This window comes from Homalodisca vitripennis, chromosome 5, assembly GCF_021130785.1.
Source record: "Homalodisca vitripennis isolate AUS2020 chromosome 5, UT_GWSS_2.1, whole genome shotgun sequence".
NCBI lineage: Eukaryota > Metazoa > Arthropoda > Insecta > Hemiptera > Cicadellidae > Homalodisca > Homalodisca vitripennis.
In genome coordinates, this window is record NC_060211.1 from 95851118 (window position 1) to 95870325 (window position 19208).

At 30.8% G+C, this 19208-nt stretch overlaps 1 protein-coding gene across 1 annotated transcript; it reads right to left on the reverse strand.

Moving 5' to 3' along the window:
* Positions 1-807: 807 nt before the first annotated feature.
* Positions 808-12498, reverse strand: LOC124362551 (translational activator of cytochrome c oxidase 1). The gene is made up of 5 exons (XM_046817167.1): positions 12127-12498; positions 7253-7368; positions 4736-4869; positions 3873-4038; positions 808-1057 (listed from the first exon to the last, which is right to left on the reverse strand). The coding sequence occupies exons 1-5, from the start codon at positions 12272-12274 to the stop codon at positions 857-859; spliced, it is 765 nt and encodes a 254-aa protein (XP_046673123.1). The 5' UTR covers positions 12275-12498; the 3' UTR covers positions 808-856.
* Between the last annotated feature and the right edge of the window lie 6710 nt (positions 12499-19208).

Below are 19208 nucleotides of genomic sequence, written 5' to 3' on the forward strand. Positions count from 1 at the left end.
TAATGTACTCAAAATTGAAACAAAAAGATATAAAACCTAATAAAAAGTTTTGGTTTGATTTCTTTGAATGGCAGGTTTGAAAGCGACTCAAACGCTCTTGTTATACTGGTAGGTTCAGTGATTGACTGTAGCTGCTGTACCAGTTGAAGAGTTTTACTAGTAAATAATGTCTATGTTATGTGCCACCATACTGACTGTAATAAATGTCAAGTGTGAAGAACGTACGACAGAGGAAGAAGGCTGCTAGTTGTTCCCACTGTTTTCAAAATTCAGTTGGCTTCAAAACTATTTAACATGCACTATCATAGAAAAGTTGGTCAGGAAGTGGAATTGAGGGGTATTAAAAGATAATAATTGCAATAAACAATGTCAAGTATCCTTAGTTTGATTTTCTATTATGTCTGCCCTTATGGAAAAATGTTTGTGTTACTTAATGCAACAAGGAAAAGAAATCTGAAATCAGGTTAAATAACTGTGAGGCAGCAAAACTTTTGTTGTACTGTAGCACTTTTATTGACCCTAAATACCAAGAGAAATCTTATCAAGTTCACTGTTTCGAAGGTATTCCCACCATTCAATAAACTAAAAACAATGTTCGTTTTATATTTCACCTCTTGCCTATGTGTTATGTTTGAATTTATTTTAAAAAACTTTGCTGATTTAACTTATATACAGTAAACTCTGAAAATGGTATATTCACTGAATTGCTTAGGCGAATCTTCACTGACGATTGTTTGACAAAGTATATCCGCAAGAATTTATAGGTTGTGACTTAATAATGGTTTGTAAGGTTTACTAAGAAAAGTATTATAAGAATAAATATTTTATATTTATTTACTCTTTCTAAAACAGATTTTTATTCTATATTATCGTATATGTCAACAACTTCAGGGTGATCTTCCAGTTTTGCAACTATATTGCTCATAAAGTCCATTTCATCTTCATTCAAACTCACTTTCATTTTAGGAATTAAAGTTATCTTTGTTTCTTCTATCGAGTACTTCAGTTCCGCTAGGTTGTCTCGGACTTTATGCAGTTGTCCCATGTCACAGTAAAACTGAAAATGAAATAAACATCGATAACAATCCTTAACATTCCCAATGTCCAGTTATTGGGCACAGATGCAATGATTACTATGTTATTACTACTGGAAATACAAATGTATTGTATAATAAGGTTTATAAACTGCTCAAAGTTTCCACAAAGGAGAATCTACACCAAGATATTCGCTGACTAGTTTGTGGCTTACAACAAATAGTTGAAGTATGAAAATCAATGTGAAAAATCCCTAACATATATTAAACAGTATCGCATTCAAAAAGAGGAGATATTTGCTTTAAAAATAAAAGTAACAACACTGCAATCAAACTTCTTCACAAAAATGTAATCTGGAACTTAATTGGGCTGTAAAATAAAAAAAAATGCAGATTGCACTGAGAGTAAAGTTGATATAAAGAATCAAGTGGTGAACAATTCAAAAGAGAATTTTCTTTAAAGACCATAATAAGAGTAAAAACAATTATAAAATAAACTGACACAACAGAGAATTAAAGGACCTTACAGAATGTAATGATAATTATAGCACAGATTATTGGGTCAGGTATTTATTTGGACCAAGTTTCACCTATACCAAGTTTCAAGTCTATAAAACCTTGCTATGAAGCGTTATCGCACATTTGGACAGACAGACAACAACATGATTTTAAGAGTGACCTATCGGATGTTTATTAATTTAGTTCACTGTTTAGAAGTGCTGACATGACTGAAGTGAATTACTAAACATTGTCAAATAACTTATTAACGTCCATTTTTTGTCGAGCCATAGAACACAAAACTTTTCAAAATTCAATGTGATTATTTACTTTTGCACCAGCAGTTTTGTTTTTGAAGTAGTTAAGAATCCAACTCTACAAGCCAAAAACACAACGAAGCACACAAATTGTTGATTCAACTAATATGTTACAAGAATAGGTACAACATTTAAAGAACTGAAAAAGAAGATATGAGGTTAAGCACGCCCAACAAAATTGAACTAATCACCATATGGTGATGACCTCACCAAAGTCAAACTTGAAACAGAAACTTGAAGAGCTCAACTTAAAATAAGTCTACACTTACCTTCTCTGGTGTGTAGAGGTTAAGTGAAAAAGAGGACTTCTTAGTCCTAACTTTGCTTCCAATAAAGCCATGTTTCATTTAATGTCATTTTTTATTTCATAAGTTGTGGAATGGGCTAGTTTTGTGCAGTGGTACGTTATGTGCTTATTCTGACTGCTCTGGACTTTCAAGTGCTTTGGAGTTGATTTTTTTAAGTAAAACTTGTTTTTGTGATCAAGTTTGGCTTTGGTTAAGTATATCTGAAGAAGAGGACAGATTTGAGTTCTCAGAATGTAATGCTGTATTCTTGTAACATACAAGTATAATGATAAGAAATATATAAACCCACTATTCCTTTGAAACCATCCATTGTTAATAATAAATTTTAAACAAACTAAAATAACCTTTTTTTAATTCAAGCTGTAAAGACATTAAATATGTTAACAATTCATCAAATTGTAATGTTTGTAACAAAAATAATAAAATTCCAGTCCATAAATTTATCCAAGATAATTCAAAAAATGGGTTTATCCAAGAATTTTTTGTAACATAAAAGTAAAATTCAAGGCACAAATCAATGTCGGTGTCTATCATAGTTATAGTTGGTAAATATCCAAACAAAAGACAACACAATTTACATTAAAAATATGGAATTTGTATGGATTGCTGTTTGTATTATTGTTTTACGTATATTTAATCTTTTTAATTAATTTCTTTTAAGGAAGAAGATATGGGTATTAACAGACTACAAAAACCCAAATTAGAGCTAAACCAACTCAGAGATTGTGTCTGTAAATCATCTCAAGCGGACGTTTTTAACATAAGTAATTGATAAAACATTTTGTCTACTTGAAGACCTTATTCTCCATGAGAGTTGTATGTAAAAAAAATAAAGACCGTTTTAAAATATTCAAAATAAAACTACATTTTTTGTACTGAACAACCATGTATGTGAATTAAGAGGAAGGGATGACACAGGACACACTAGTAAATGCAGTAGTAATTGTGATATGTAGTTGTTAATTGCCAACAATAAAGCTTAGCAATATCACAGCAGCCCACTATAGTACAAAGATGAACCCTTTTTTAGTCATCTTGTGCCATTTACATTTTAATCTCATAAACACCAACCAAAACGTAAATGTATTTTTGAGCTTTAACATGAGATATAATAACTATTTATCCTTAATATGGAAATAAACTGCAAATTTTTAATACTGCCATATTGGATGGAATGGTCAGAACAGAGGTTCTAATGATTTTATTACAGCATCAAGACTTTTATTTTTAATTTTAGGTGGGTAGTAAACAACAGCATAAAAATGATTACAATTCTTTCTTACTCCCCAAACAATTGAAGAGCTGCATTTTAGTGTGTTGTTACTGAAATATGTTCATAATATTATTAGGTTTGACTTATCAAGACCTTCAATCTGAGACTTTTTGGTAGGTTTTATTTAAAGTTTTTGAATTGCTTCTCACCCTTCTATTTTGAGAAAGAGAGGATAATTTTGAAAAACATCAAGTTGTGATACCACTAATTCCTATGAGTAACTTGATACTTGTTATCCATTTAAATGTTCTCGTGGAGTGGACGTTCTGATCACCTGAATAAAGTGGATCACTTTGTGAGAGGAGTATCATGCCATTATTTACTTACACATAGTAAATATAACTTGCAAAAATGTCCACTACTTAATTCAATTCACTTGTCACTACTGATATTCCATTATTGATACATTTTGAAGATTATTTAAAATTGATTCTACACTTACTGTTAGTTTGTTGTTTTCATCTGGAGGTAAAACTTCTTCTGCCCCTGCTTCGATGGCATGATCAACACTGGTTTCTTCAATGTTAGTAACATCAGGTGGAGGAATACCCACAATCATTCCTTTTTTATCAAAGTTTCCTTCTAATGACTGATCAGACATTATTCCTCTGTAAATTCACATTTCCAATACACGTGATTTAATATTTTTTATTACACAGAATACATACCAAACACAAATTAAGTCCTAAATACTTATTTAGGAATGAGATAAATTCCTGCTTTCACACCCTGCTCTAGAGTACCAAATACATAATTCTGAGGAAACCCTAAATACCTGTATTAAACTAACAAAAGTAAGTGTGGAGGTTTAGTTTGATTACATTACAGGATTTAAGAAATTGCCAATACAACATTGTTAAGAAATAAAGGTAATAGCAAAACCTTGTATTTCTACTATTTACTTTTTTTTATTTAAAATAAAAAATTGCTTTTATAATTCTTTACTCAAATGTCTTTCTTTTATATTTTTGTAATCTCAAGTATCTAAGAAAAATGTTTAAATAAGAATTATTACAATTATCCAATTAAACTTTAAATGCTAAGTTATTGAATTTATATCAAAGTTATTTATAACTAAAGTAAAATGTAGATTATGCCTTTTGGTGACTTGTTGACCTCACAGATTTTGTGTTTTGTAAGTATCGCAGTTTGTCTAGACAACACTTGTCAGAAGCTCACCATCCACTCTGACAGCTATCCACACTTCACACTGTCATCTTTTCACTGGTTAACTGATCAATATTTACTTACTCTTTTCTTTAGCGTCAAGATGCAAGAATATTAAACCAAACCATACTTACGTACCCAATTTTCTTTAGAATGAATTGGAAGTCGTGTTTAGTTTTTTTCTGTGAATTTGTCAGTGCTGTCACCAGGAGAATACTACCTCTTGGTCCTTTTATACTGTATGTGTAGGTTTTGGAAGCATCCTTATCGACCTAAAAAAAATTGTATAAGGTTAGAGCTACTTTAGAGGTAAATACTTGTGACCTCTGTCAATATGTGAACTATTCCTCTCACATGTTGTTTTAAATTCCTCTTACATCTTAAATGGACTAAAATAAATCCTTAAGATTTCATACTTAGTTATTTATCATTCTACATATCAAACAACATCATTGGATATACTGTATGAAAATTATAACTTAAATATATACAAAATGTGGCAATTAAATATGACTGACGTAAAAATTTGTTTTTAATTTTATACATAATCATTTACTGTCATCTTTAATATATACTCCTACTCTACACCTGTAATGCTCCATGCAAATTTTATATTGTTGGGAACAGTGTTGAAAGTCATCTTCTGTCAGCTCCTTCAGGACATGTGCCGCTTTCTCTTTTACTTTAACAGACTCAAATCTTGTCCCTTTTAATGCAGATTTCACCTTAAGGAATAGGTAGAAGTCACATGGTGCAAGATCTGGTGAATAAGGCGGATATTCTAATACTGGCACGCTGTACTTTGCTAGGAACCTCTTAAAAGATAATGAGGAATGAGCTGGTGCATTGTCTTGGTGGAGTACCCATGATTTGTTCTTCCAAATTTCAGGATGTTTTTTCCTTACTCTTTGACGTTGTTTAGAAAGTACCTCAAGGTAGTAATATTATTATCACATATTATTATTGTTTCAAAAGTTAGAATTTTAGGAACCATTTTAACACACACTTTTCACATGTTAAGATTGTCATGTACAATTTATTGTAAACATTCTTTATAAATACCTACAGTTTCACCAACTGCGTAAATATTTAATCAACTGTCAGACCGAATTAAATTACTGACTTTTTTAACATTTTCAATTTGTTTTTAACGTTTTAGGGCGAGCTGACTGTGAATCAGTCTTCTCTGCCATCTTTAAAATGCTTAAACCATTTAAAAACATGTGGCCGTGATAAACATTCACTATCACACCTCTTTCAGTAAATTATAAGTTTCAGTAACAGTTTTTCCAAGTTTAAAGTAAAATTTGAAAATAATTTGTTTTTCTACTATTACACTAACCATTTTATCTGGCAAAACAAAACAAAATAACGCCAACGTAGACTCTTGACAAAAAGGTGTTATTTACTGAAGCGAGTCTGGCTGCATACTAAAGAGAAAGGTTTACAAAATAGCTGTTAACTATTGGTGGTTGATGCATGCCTCCTTGATCCACATCAGCCTCATTATTTAATAGCCAACGTACAACTAAAAAAAAACTGCTCCATCAAGAACTTTCAATTATACGAGTTGCTTATATGCTGTTTAACGATACTAAGGAACAAGAGTCCTGAAACCATGGAAATATGTTTCTTATCAAATTATGTTATCTGATGAAAACAGATATACAGGGTGACTGGCTCTTGGTGTGAAAAAATAAATCTGGTAATAATATAGACTTAGGGCAGTAAGAAACTATTATTTAAAAATTGTTATCTAAAAAATCCTGTTGTAGCGATTTTTTTCCTTTTTTCAGAAAACTTATGCAATTATGTAAAGAACAGCATTTTTCTCCAATTTGTACTTTGTAAATAATTTGTTATTGGTGCTTTCTGAAAGTTCATAAAATTTCAACTAAAAAAAGACCATAATAAGCAATTCACATAACTATATGTTATACTTATTACCAATAAAAGTATTGTAAGAAAATTGAAATTTCTTTTAAAATTAAAAAAAATTTAAATTAATATTCTGAGCAAATTTAAGTGAGATTCAATTTTCGAATTTCACAAAAACTTATCTATTTAATAAGCTACTATTTAACATAAAAAAGTATTTATTTCTGTTTCAAATAGCTGGAGAAAAGTGAAGTTGAATGTGGAAAAACATAGAGGTTTGTAGCAAACAAACAACACTATTACAAGTTGGTATTAAAGTTATAAATACACTAAAAACCACAAATTTTATTATGATTATGAGTAAAATGGAGAAACATTAGAAACATTTGTTGTTCACCTAGTAATGATAAAAGAGAAAATCCTCACAGAGTTTTAAAATTTCAAATATCATTTTCAAACTGCCTGCCTTGTTTCCTAATACATGCATACATGGTTTTGAAGCGCTTTTACTGGTGAAGTAACTGATGATGCATTAACCAGCAAAAGCGCCTTTGAAATAAATTAAATGTGGAGGAATAAAAAATGTCTTTTGTATTAATTATTCTTTTAAGAACAATAATATGTAGCAAAAAAATAGTCAAAGATAATGCACACTTAGATGATTCATTGAGGTTGTTAACTAGGATCAACTAGGACAAGTCATTGATAGTAATAGGCTACAGATTGTGCTAGTAAGAATGTATTTGTATCTCTTTGTTATGCTATTATCTTAACTACCTGTGTTGATTTAATACAGCTCTGGATTGTTGCATTAGGCATATCACCTTTTCTTGCATTTTCAATAGCTTGAGCAAGGTGGAGGTTTGAAAGTGGATTGGTATTGTTCCCGTTCTCTGTAACAAAAGAAAGTTCAAAGTGAAACAACCTTTGAAAATAACACAAATTATACATAAATATTTTTACTCCTATAAAAAGTACAACTTCTTCAACTATTTTTATTAAAATAAGTTCATAATACTAAATTACCCATATAAAGTTCAAAATCAGTTGATTACCATCACTATTTCCCAAGTTAAACTAATTACAGCTGTAGAGTTTCTGATATGACCAATATTTAAATTCATCAGTTATTTTTTTAACAATATCTGTACTTTATTTAACAATAATTGTTTTTACTTGTAATATTTTTAACGCAATTTAAAAGTGCTGATTTTGTAATGATTGGTAAATTCAGTGTTCCTTTATTATTGTGTAAAAGAAATAAAAGTAGACTAAAATAAACTGTGATAATCCTTCAAATTTGTACACTAAAATATGTTTGACCGTACAGGATGGTTTTGAATGCATTTTTTTGGCAATGTTTAATAATTTAAAATTGAAATATTTTTTTTGTTTTCTGGTTAAATAGTGATGGCAAAGATTTATCATTGTTAAGAATTTATTTCAATGAACATAGTTTTAAAAAATCTAGTTTTTTTATGATCCGGTATATTTTTTAAACTACTACAAAAGTTATAAAAATATTATATATATATATATATATATATATATATAGACTGTTACAATTTAGTATGCTTGTTCCAGATCTCTTGATGCCGACATACCAGAATTTATTTAATTACAAAAATGGTTTGACTTTATACAAATTTATAAAAATTTTGTTGTGTTCTTTTTCACACACCACTAAACGTTTTATTTCATCATAATGTTTAAAATTACAACATAGGCTTGTCATTCTTATCTAACATTATTAGTTGTACAGCCAATATATTATTTTAGGTATTTTTGACATTTGACATAACAAATGTTTTTGGAACACCGCTGATTTTGTAGGAGGTCTTTCAAATTCAATACATGAAATATTTGTTTTAAATCTGTAAGCTGATAATTGTCAGAGTTATGTTAATAATATTATTAGCTATATAGAAAATACTTTAGATAATTAATTTAAGAGCTTTGCAAACTTTTCTTTCAGTATATTTTTTTTTAATTCATCAATTTTGTTATTCATGTTACTGGCTTTTTTGAATAGATATTTTCATATAAGGAATGGCAACAGTAGTAGTGAATATTTGGAATAAATTTGTAAGGGTATACTTTTATTTTATTTTTTAAGTAATCTTTTTTACGTATGGCAATTTTTAATATATCACTTGCTTTAAATATAAAGTATAAATGTTCATGGGAAATTTCGAATTAGCTAATTATTGAATTAATTTACTTGAGTAAAATAATTCTAACAATGTTTCACTATTGTTTCACTCAGTCCACAAGTTATTGCTAATATACAGTGTGAGTTAAAAGTATGTTTACACACTGTTTAGTTTTTTATGGATAAAGATGGAGATGGAACTCGGGACACCTTTCTAGGAAATAGAAGTGAATTTTTTAGTCACTGTTACAACTTTACCTATTTCCCCAAAATGAGATTTGGGGGGGAGGCAGCTCAAAATGTTTAAATGTAAAGGCCCATTAAGTGACACCGCATTTGAAAGGTCTTAATAAAAGAACAGTGGAAACTAGAGCTTTTTATCTCAACCCAAAATGGCAGCTCATTAAAATTAATTAAAAATTAACTGAGGTATAATGAAAGTTATTAGGCATATATTTCAGTAAAAAAAGCTTGAAAAGTTTTAAATCCTGAAAATCTAGGTTCTATTAAAAAAATTATAATCTACATGATTTTGCAAATCTGCGTTTAAATTTACTTTTTGGTGTTTTGAAATATTGATGATTATGGTGAGTACAGTTTGATATAAAGTGAAACCTCAAAGATATGTAGACTTTGATATACATAAAACTTATCGTTGTACAATTTGTCGGATTAGGCAGTCCTAACATAGTCCTGATCACATGATGTTTTAGACTAATGAATTTTTTATTCAGATTTGATGCTGTTGCTCCCTACAGCACCATGGAGTATGGGTGAGCAGTAGTAGACCAACTTTAGTAGTGACAGATTTTTCTTGCTAAGACTGTTAAGAACAAGACCATTACCTAACCTTTATTCAAACTTAACCAATTGCTCTCTTCAATCCAGAAACTCTTGCAACTTCACTGAGAAACTCTGGTACATTAGTTTGTGATGAAAAAATTGTATGTCGTGTGACTTTTAAAACATGTATCAGCTTCAGCCTCTATCCTGTATGTAGCTGTCCTCGTGCTTGGTAATGACAGTTAAATGTCAATAGGAAACATTTAAAGGGTGCCTTTTTTGTTCACATAGGAACCTCTCATTGCACGTAAGTTAATCCTAAAATACTCAAATTACACTTACTTCAGGAATGATGGGTAATTTAGAATGGGATGGCAAGATTGGAGGTAGGGGCCAAGACCTGTAAAGATCCAATTTAGCTGTAGAAAAAAGGAGTTCATTCTCAAGACTAAAGCTTATGCTGCTGGTAGTATTATGAGTGCTCAACACAGAAATACAATTTTATTCGTGAGCCTATTTCTTCGTTAAAGTTATGGTTTTAAAAATTAACAACTGCTATATTTTTCTGAGATTTTAGAGAAAGATTTTGCCTGACTTTCTTGTATAATAGGAAAATTAAAATAATCTATTTTTGAATGTTGTTTCATGCTGAACGCATTAGTTTTAAAATTATTCAGATATCTTTAAAAATGATTTCACAATTAAATTTACCACAAATCCTGTTTTTTTTTTTTTTTTTTTTAATTAAATTTTCTAAGTCGTCATATTAAAAATTGCTGCCCAATAAAAAATATAGTTTACTTAATTGTTTCAATTGGATTTTTAAGAATATATACCCATATGGACTCCATGATAAAAGTATTAGGAAAATAAAAAATTTTGAGCAACAGACTATATTTATATTTGGTAATTTCAAACGGATTGACCCCAATGTGATACTCTATAGGTCTGATCAAGAATATCTCTAACCAGAAGTGCGGGTTGACGCAGAATCATTACTAAGGTCTGACTGAAAAATAAAAGTAGACTGGCCATCATCATGTAACCTTGAAAATGCCAATAAATGTATAATGCAACTATAGCTACTGCACTGATCAGAAATCTAACTTTACAACGTTGAATAGATGTTTCTAATGAACATTCCTTTTGAGAATGACATCTCAGTAAGCTTCATTATAATAAGTGGTTACTAAAACAATTGTATCATCAATGTCTATTTGTGATTATTTAAACTACTGAACACTAAGAAACCAAAATGTCAACCCAAAAATTACTTAAAATTATTTTATAGTTAAGGATATGTTTAGATATATAAAAAAGTCATGATTCAATGATTTGTTAAAAACTATCTAATGTGCATTTATTAAATGTAACAGACAAAAAAGTGTAATACTTACTTTCTAATACTTTGAAGAATAAATGTGTCTGACAGCTTGTGACATAAATAACACATGTTCACCGTCATTGTACTTGGGGCCAAAACTCAAAATACTTCATACAAAAATGATTATACTTTGAATCAGTTATACCCTTTGACACCAATGTCCAACTGAATGGACTGTCAAGGTTTAGTCGAAAAATGCTATTGTCCGATCAACTGGACCACTGAGGCCTGGGTAAAAACTGCAAACAGCCATTTGATTTGTTGTTCGGGAATACATTTTTTAAAAGTTATTTATGAAATTGAAAAGTTTGCTTGAACTATTTTGGACAATTTTTGAAGTAAATAAGACGATCTGTAATCAATTTTAAAGATGGTAGTACTGTACTAATGATCTTGACACATCTGTTTGTTTTTGTGGTTGTTATGAGACAGTGTTACTCATTATTGTTTGTCCTTTTTTGTACAAAGGTACAAAATTATTTGTAAAAAAATAAAAATTGCAAAAAAAGTGTCCACCTATATATATTTGTAAATAATTTTTAAAATTTGTAAACAAAGATTTTTCTTACTTTTTTAAAGAAAAAGCTATAATATAGATATAGTAATGAATAAAAATATTACTAATTGATAAGAAAAATTGTATCAATTTATTGGTTTTTAGTTAATTTTTGTGTAAACAAATGTTTTAGTTAGGCTTTACTACATCATAAACAAATTCCTTCTACATGAAACACTATTTATGTTAGCGCACATAATCTGGTACATAATAGAAAAAACATTCAATGTACATAAAAACTAAGGTTAATACAGAGCAAAGTGTAGTAGGTTGCAAAACCGTCAAAACAGAGTTGATGGTTTTGGCTAGTGTAGTTGGTTCAGACGTTAGCGGTAAAGGATCGGATGGCAACGTTTGGTGTTGGTGTCCAAAGGGTTAAACAATATTATTATTTAATACATTAAAAAAGCTAATTATTCAATAACAATAACTAATTGTAAATAATTTTCATGTTTTTCTATTGAGACAGTTTAGGTATCTCTAACTGACCATTTGGTTTACATACAATTGTCATAGTGACCGCTTACTAATCTGTAGGCATTAAAAAATATCCTTTCCAAAATATTGCTCATAGAATTAAGCTTATTTATTTTAAAAAATATATATAATTGGTAGTGCAGTACGAAGTTGATTATTTTAATACCCATAAACCATTAGCACAAACTATTTAAATCTTCAAACAGTGTCACAAAACATGTTAGGTTGTGATTTGGAGGTTATATTAACGATTTATGTCACTCTAATTAAAACAATTAAAAAAACTACTGGCTACATACCTTGAATAGCAACTTTGATTCTTTGGCAAAATTTAACATAAAGCAGTGATCTCTGAGTATCCTTTAATGCTTTAGTATGCCTTATATTTTGCCACTTGCTGTGCCCAGCAAATCGTTTAAAAACTAAAAAAACTTCACGAACGTACATAATTTAATATTAAAAATGGGATCCCTCTTAATTAATTATTTTAAAAATGAACACAACTTTACTCTACCTTCACTTGCTTTACTTTTTAAAATGTTCAAACATAATATCAGTATTTAATTTAGGTTATGTTTCATGTGTTGGTTAAGGTTTGTTTAGAGTCACAATACATTATACAATCAGCTGATTGGAACTGTCCGTAGTGACCGGTAGTATCCTTTTTCTAGTATACATAATAAATTAAGTCAACTGTTTGAGAGTGCTGTCAATAATATTTTTTTTTTTTTTTTTTTTTTTTTTAAGTGAAAACTTCTTTAGGCGCGTTGAGCGTTTTGGTAGAGGGTAAAATCCTCGGTTCGCGTCACCGGCATGCTAATGATACTAACCTGCATGAAAAAGTCAGTCTCGCTGTGTTTTTTAACCGTAGACTTGGCCGCGGACTACTAACCTGCATGAAAAAGTCAGTCTCGCTGTGTTAAAACTGTCCCGGCGGAGTATGAAAACAGACTGCGAAAATCAGTGACCTTTACGGCTTCCTCTCGCGATTTAAAAGTGAAGCCAATGTCGTACAATTCTGTAAGATACGTCAAATTAAAGCCCTTAATATTGGCAATCTATTGGTTACATTTTTAAATATTAAAAAAATTTCGAAATAATTTTGATTATTGTTTACATTTTACATAGCGTTTACAATGACAAGAAAAAAGTAGTAAGCGAGGATTTTTTTTTATTTTTTGGTCAGACAAAATTTGTCAGCGAGAAAGTTGTGTGAAAATAGATGAATATTTTTGACGTGACAACGTCTTAAATTAGGTTGCGGCTCGGAGTCACTCATGAAAAAGTGTAACGCCCGGTAACGTTACGATGCCCGTCCAGTGGGTCCGCCGCACGGGATCCGCACGGGATAAAGCAGATAACTGTGGGTCCGCCGCACGGGATAAAGCAGATAACTATGTTTAATCGTGAAAATGTGGAGTGCTTAGATTCGTCATTTACAACAACTACAACAATAAAGGTAAATAATTGTACACTGATATTTCATTATCGTAAACTATGATTGATTGATTAATTGTTAGATTGACACAAAAGTTGAGAAACTGAGTTTATAGGTTATGTCATACTATTGACAAATGTTGATAGTGTTAAGTAAATTATTAGTTTAAATCACTCTGCAATCAATCGTAATTCAGTCGATTGAGAAGAAACAGCGCGTATTGCTAGTCAAACATTTAAAATAACAAATTATAACCTCTAACCTGTCATAACAGTGCGACCAAACAAACGAACTAAACCGACCAATCACCACGCGCGGAATTAGAATTTAACTGTGTTTAGCAAGAATTTCAAATTCCAATTTTAGTAAATGTTTTATTCAACTTTACCATTTACAATAACAAATTTTAATTAATTTCAAATTATGTACAATGTTTTAGTAAACAAAATATATTTCTATAGTTAAAATTTGTGCAATCCTTATTTTCATTCAATTCCTTGTTCCTATTGTGCAATTTAATAATATTCATATCAATAAATATTCTACCGAGAAAAAGACGTTGTCACGTAAAATCTTCGCCCGTAAAACCGACTTTACAGGCAACCATAATTTTTTTTTTTAATTTATCATTTTTTTATTGGAAGTTTAGTTTAGCCTGTAGTAGCATATGAAGTGATGAGTGAACGTTTCTGCCGGAACTGTAGTTGGCGCATTGGCTCACTGATACCGTATTAACTCAATAAATTAGTTTATTGTGCAATAAAAATACCTTTACGAAAGAACCAAGTTAATTTAACTAATTTATTAGTTTTAAAAATATTGTGGGTTTAATTGTTATTGCAATTATATACTTTATCCGTAGCAATAACTGTATTATTTACAACGGTGTTCAACTCACTGTTGTTCACTCGGTGTTTACTCACTTGTATTCTATGTTTAACTAACTATTAATATTGAGCAATTACAACATATTTTTATACAGATAAATGAATAATGAAAACAACGAATATATTTTTAAACATTTTTAATATTTGTACGAATATTTGTATTTAAAATTTAGCATTATTCATTTTAATTATGTTTTTAATATTTAACCTCTTCATCATGAAATGAGTATTATTACGGTATAAGATTTATCTTACTAGCGTGGTAAAATAGATTTCTAGTTATTTGATAATATTTTTTCGTGGATTTTAAAATTGGAAAATTAAAAACGCGTCACATTTACAATTACAGATGTACTGCTACTATAACGTATTGTTAATTACTCTCAACTTAATAGTTCCGTTTTCACTTCTATCGGCAGTCCCACGACTGCTACTGTTTTTTTCCTTCTAGTTTAGCTTTTTAAAGCAGGCTTCGTATAACATGCAGCCTCGTTTTTAAATATTCTATAAAAATTTTCCCTATTTTGTTAGTGGAATCGGGGGAAACAAATATGATTGTGTATTGTTAAATTAAAGAGGATTAGGATTGTAAAATAATGGCAGGATGCGAATAGGATCAAAGTAGGGTTTACTGTCTTCATGGCCAGGGACCCGTCAGGCCAACTTCCTAACCCGAAAAGGTATGGGCCACGGATTTATTTTGTTAACACTCCCAAGAAAGGTAACATTAATGTTGATAGAGTGGAAGAAATAGTTTGTTTTTGTTTATAAGTCTTTCTTAATTGTAGAGAGAAAAGTGAGAAGTTCTTTATACAATGTTAAATCTGTTGTCTTCAAAATGTCTCTTATATCATAATCTCCGTTCTTGAACTTACCTGTAATTTCTTTAAGACACTGACATCTAGCATATTCATAATTCGGGCACTGTAAAAAGATGTGATTTATACTTTCATTCACACCTAATGTGCAATTAAGACATAGAGGTGTGAAAAATCGTTTGATCATGAATAGCTTGCTGTTTACCTTTGCGTGTCCCACTCTCATCCGTGAGATCATAATTTCTTTTCGTTTTAATTTAGAATTCTGAAACCAAGGAATTGTTGATACCTTATCTACGATTTGCTTATACCACTGAGCTTTGGGGGTTGATTGAAAAACATCCTGAAACCCTTTGAGACCCTTTCTTTTTTGGGCTATTTTAAAATCTTCTAGAGGAATATTTATATCAGCTGTACTTACACCAGAAATAATGGCATCTCTCGCCATTTTGTCGACTGTTTCATTGTGTTGAAGTGAAATATGTCCTGGAATCCAAGTAAATGCAATATTCTTATTTGAAGCTAAGATTTCATAGACTATGCGTACTATTAACTGGTGTGCTTTGTTACCGGTGTCAAAATTGTATGTTGCATTCACAGCCGCTTGGGAGTCCGTGCATATGAGTACATTGTTTAAATTAGTATTATTTACGTACTTAACTGCTTTGTATATGGCTATAAGTTCTGCACTATAACTAGAGAAATACTTACTAAGAGAGAAATGGCCAGCTGTGTTAGTCTGAGGAATCAAGAAGGCAGCGCCATGCGCCACACCCTTGGTTTGTTTTCGATCCGTCAGTGTAAGTAAACATAAACTTAACCTGAGTATGTTTGTGACAGATTGTTTAGCCATAGTTGTCTTAGAATACTATTATTTGTATTCTTTTTTGTAAATGGGTAATTTGTGAGATGTGTAGTACATTTAATACCAGTGTCTTTAATAAACACGGGTAGGTCAAAATCCCAATGGCTTTTATAACCAGTGTTTTCCAACAGGTTAGGCTTTACTTCAATTATATTATTGAATGCCTTAACAAATAATGGTAACTTCCTATTTTGCCAGTATGTAATATTTTCACAAACAAAACTAAAATAGCTAAGATTTTTAAAAGCAGGGTGATTATTTTCTAACAATATCTTGTAGACTAGGTTGTTTGTTAGAATACTTCTCCTAACCCCCAGTGGCAGTACTGCAGCTTCAGCTTGTAGGGCTATCACTGGTGTACTACAAAAGGAACCCAAGGCTAACCTTAACGCCTGATTTTGGATTAAATCCAATTTACCCAAATCATTTTTTGAGACATGGCCATAGATTGCACAGCAGTAAATCCAACTTAGATCTTATTAAGCTTTTGTAAATTTGTATGGCAAATTGTGGGTTACAACCTTTACTCCCACAAGTGATTGATTTGATAATATTGAGATCTTTAGTACATCTACTTACCAGGTTATTGATGTGTGTCTTAAATGTTAGCTTATTATCTAGTATTACCCCTAAAATCTTTATATTATCTTTGAGAGAGAGTAGGCTACCTGTCCACTGATTGATAACGGATTCATGTTTACTTGTCTTTTTCTTGAAAAGATAATTGTATTGCATTTGGTTTCATTTAGCTGTAGCTGGAGAATATCAAATGTTGTTATGAGATTGTTTAGTGCTGCCTGTAATTTATGACTTAATACATTAAGATTTTTATCAGAATGATATACTACAATATCATCTGCATATTGCAAGGATTTAATTTGCAAAGGCAAAGTTAAATTTATTTGTGATATGTAAATAGCAAGTAATAGTGGCGATAAAACACTTCCTTGCGGAATACCTCTTGTTGTGGTTCTTGTTATAGATATTTGCTTATTTGACATAGTAAGGTGCCTATTAGTGAGCCACCTGTGAAGGTAAATAATAAATTTACTGGGAATTTTAAGATTAACCAATTTTTTGCACAGTTCAGGAATATACACATTATCATAAGCACCTGTAATATCGAGTGATGCAACCATAGCCGTTTCATTGTAGGAGATAGCTGTAAAAATATCAGATAAGAAATTTACTAAATAATCATTGCATCCACGCTTACTCCTAAATCCGTACTGTGTTGCTGGAATTAACTGCTGGCTTTCAATAATCCATTCCAACCTATTTTTGATCATGGAATTCATAACCTTAACAATGCAACTAATTAGAGAGATAGGCCTATATGATGTTTTGTTTTCTTTATCTTTATTTGGCTTAAGCAGAGCAATTACCTTAACATTTTTCCACTCGTCCGGAATATCTGAGACTCCATTCCAAATGTCATTGTAAATGCTTAACATAAGTTCTAATGCACATTCTGGTAAATATTTAATCATATTATATGTTATACCGTCCAAACCAGGAGACGTATTTTTTGTTTTGGATTTTATTACTAATTTGAGTTCTTTCATGGAGAAATCTTTTTCTAGTGGACTGTTTGTCAATGGTATAGAAGGTCTAAGTATTTCATTCGTGTGAGGCACATAATCAGGAACTATTTGTTTCATAAATTTCTCACAGAGTTCATTATTATTTTGTATCTCATTTTTTTCTGTCAAACTATTATTATTACACATTTTTTTTTTATAACTCTCCATGCAAAACTAGTATTGTTCTTATTGTCTATTTCATTACACAAAGATTCCCAACCTTGTTTTTTAGCTAAAAGAATTACATTTCTAGCTTTAAACTGGGCCTGTTGAAAAGCATGATAATTTTCAGCAGTCATATGGTGTTTAAATTTAGTAAAAGCCAGCCGACGATAAGCTACAGCTCTTGAACATTTTTCAGACCACCAGGTTTTGGGAGTAAAGCCTGTTACATTCTTACCTGGTAACTTATACTTAGGTATTGCACCATCTATTGCTAAACCTATGGCATTATATAATACTTTAATTTTACTTTCTGTTGTTAATAACTGTGTTGAGTTTAATATTTTCTCTATTAAAGAAGTATATTGTGACCAATTTGCTTTTTTATAATTTCTTCCAATAAAACTATCCTGATTAAAATTGATACCTCGATAAGATTCTTTGTTAATACTACTGGTGTCAAATGTTATAGAAATAGGTAAGTGGTCACTACCCATACAATCTTCACTTACCTCCCAAGATGTAAGCAGATTATGGAGACTTGGTGTTGCAAAAGATAAGTCTATAGTGGATGGCTGGTGAAAAAGTGTCGGGACGGTAGTAGCTTTATTGTCATTTAATAAGATATATTCGGAATCAGAGTAGGCCTTAAAAATATCGTTACCTCTTGTGTCGGCATCGGTAGCTCCCCAGTATGGGTGGTGTGCATTCCAGTCGCCACACATTAGGAACAATCCAGGTTCATTTGAGAATATGTTTTGCCAAAATATTTTGTCAATTTTAGCTTTTGTACAATAAATATTGTATATAGTTATGGGAACATTAAAATTATTTATAATTATTGCATGTACCTGAGTGCTACTACTGTTATATCTAACCACTTCTTTGAATAGTATAGACTTGTGGAGGACAAAAGCGACACCTCCATAGCCATCATGTCTGTCAACTCTAATAATGTTATAGTTCTTGTCTATTACTGTATCTTTATCCTGTAACCAAGTTTCCTGTAAAATACCTATATGGATTTTGTTATTATTAAAATAATGCATGATCTCTGGCCATTTAGGCTTCAGAGATCTAACGTTGAATTGTATTATTTTTAACTCATTACCAATTACTTCTATGGACATTATAATGTGTGGCCTATCCCTTTACTTGTTATGTACTGCTAGATTTTTTAATAACACTACTTGGGTTGTGAGGTTTTCCTTGTTTATCTGTAGGTGTGTTAGATTTAATTTTTGTTTTGGAGGACACATCATCACTTAGAAATGACATCAGGACCTCGTCTATTTGCCCCTTTGTTTTTATCTCTACACTTTGAATTTTTTTCCTGATTTCAAGTATTTTTTCACGTACTGCTGCTTTTAGCTTAGTTTGTTCTTGCAAATTTAACCTGGGTGCAAGATCCCGATTAGATGAGAAGGGGGTATGTGCTTGTCTATTTCCAGAATTACTAGACTTACCTTGTAATTGTTTATAAGCAGGTGTTCCATTGGTGTTGACTTTAGTGGATCTGAAACTACCAGTACCTGTGACCTGTTTAGGGCCGGAATATTCTGGAGAACTTCTATATGAAGTGTTGTCCTCAAGATCGGCCATTTCCCTCAAGATACTAAATTTATTAT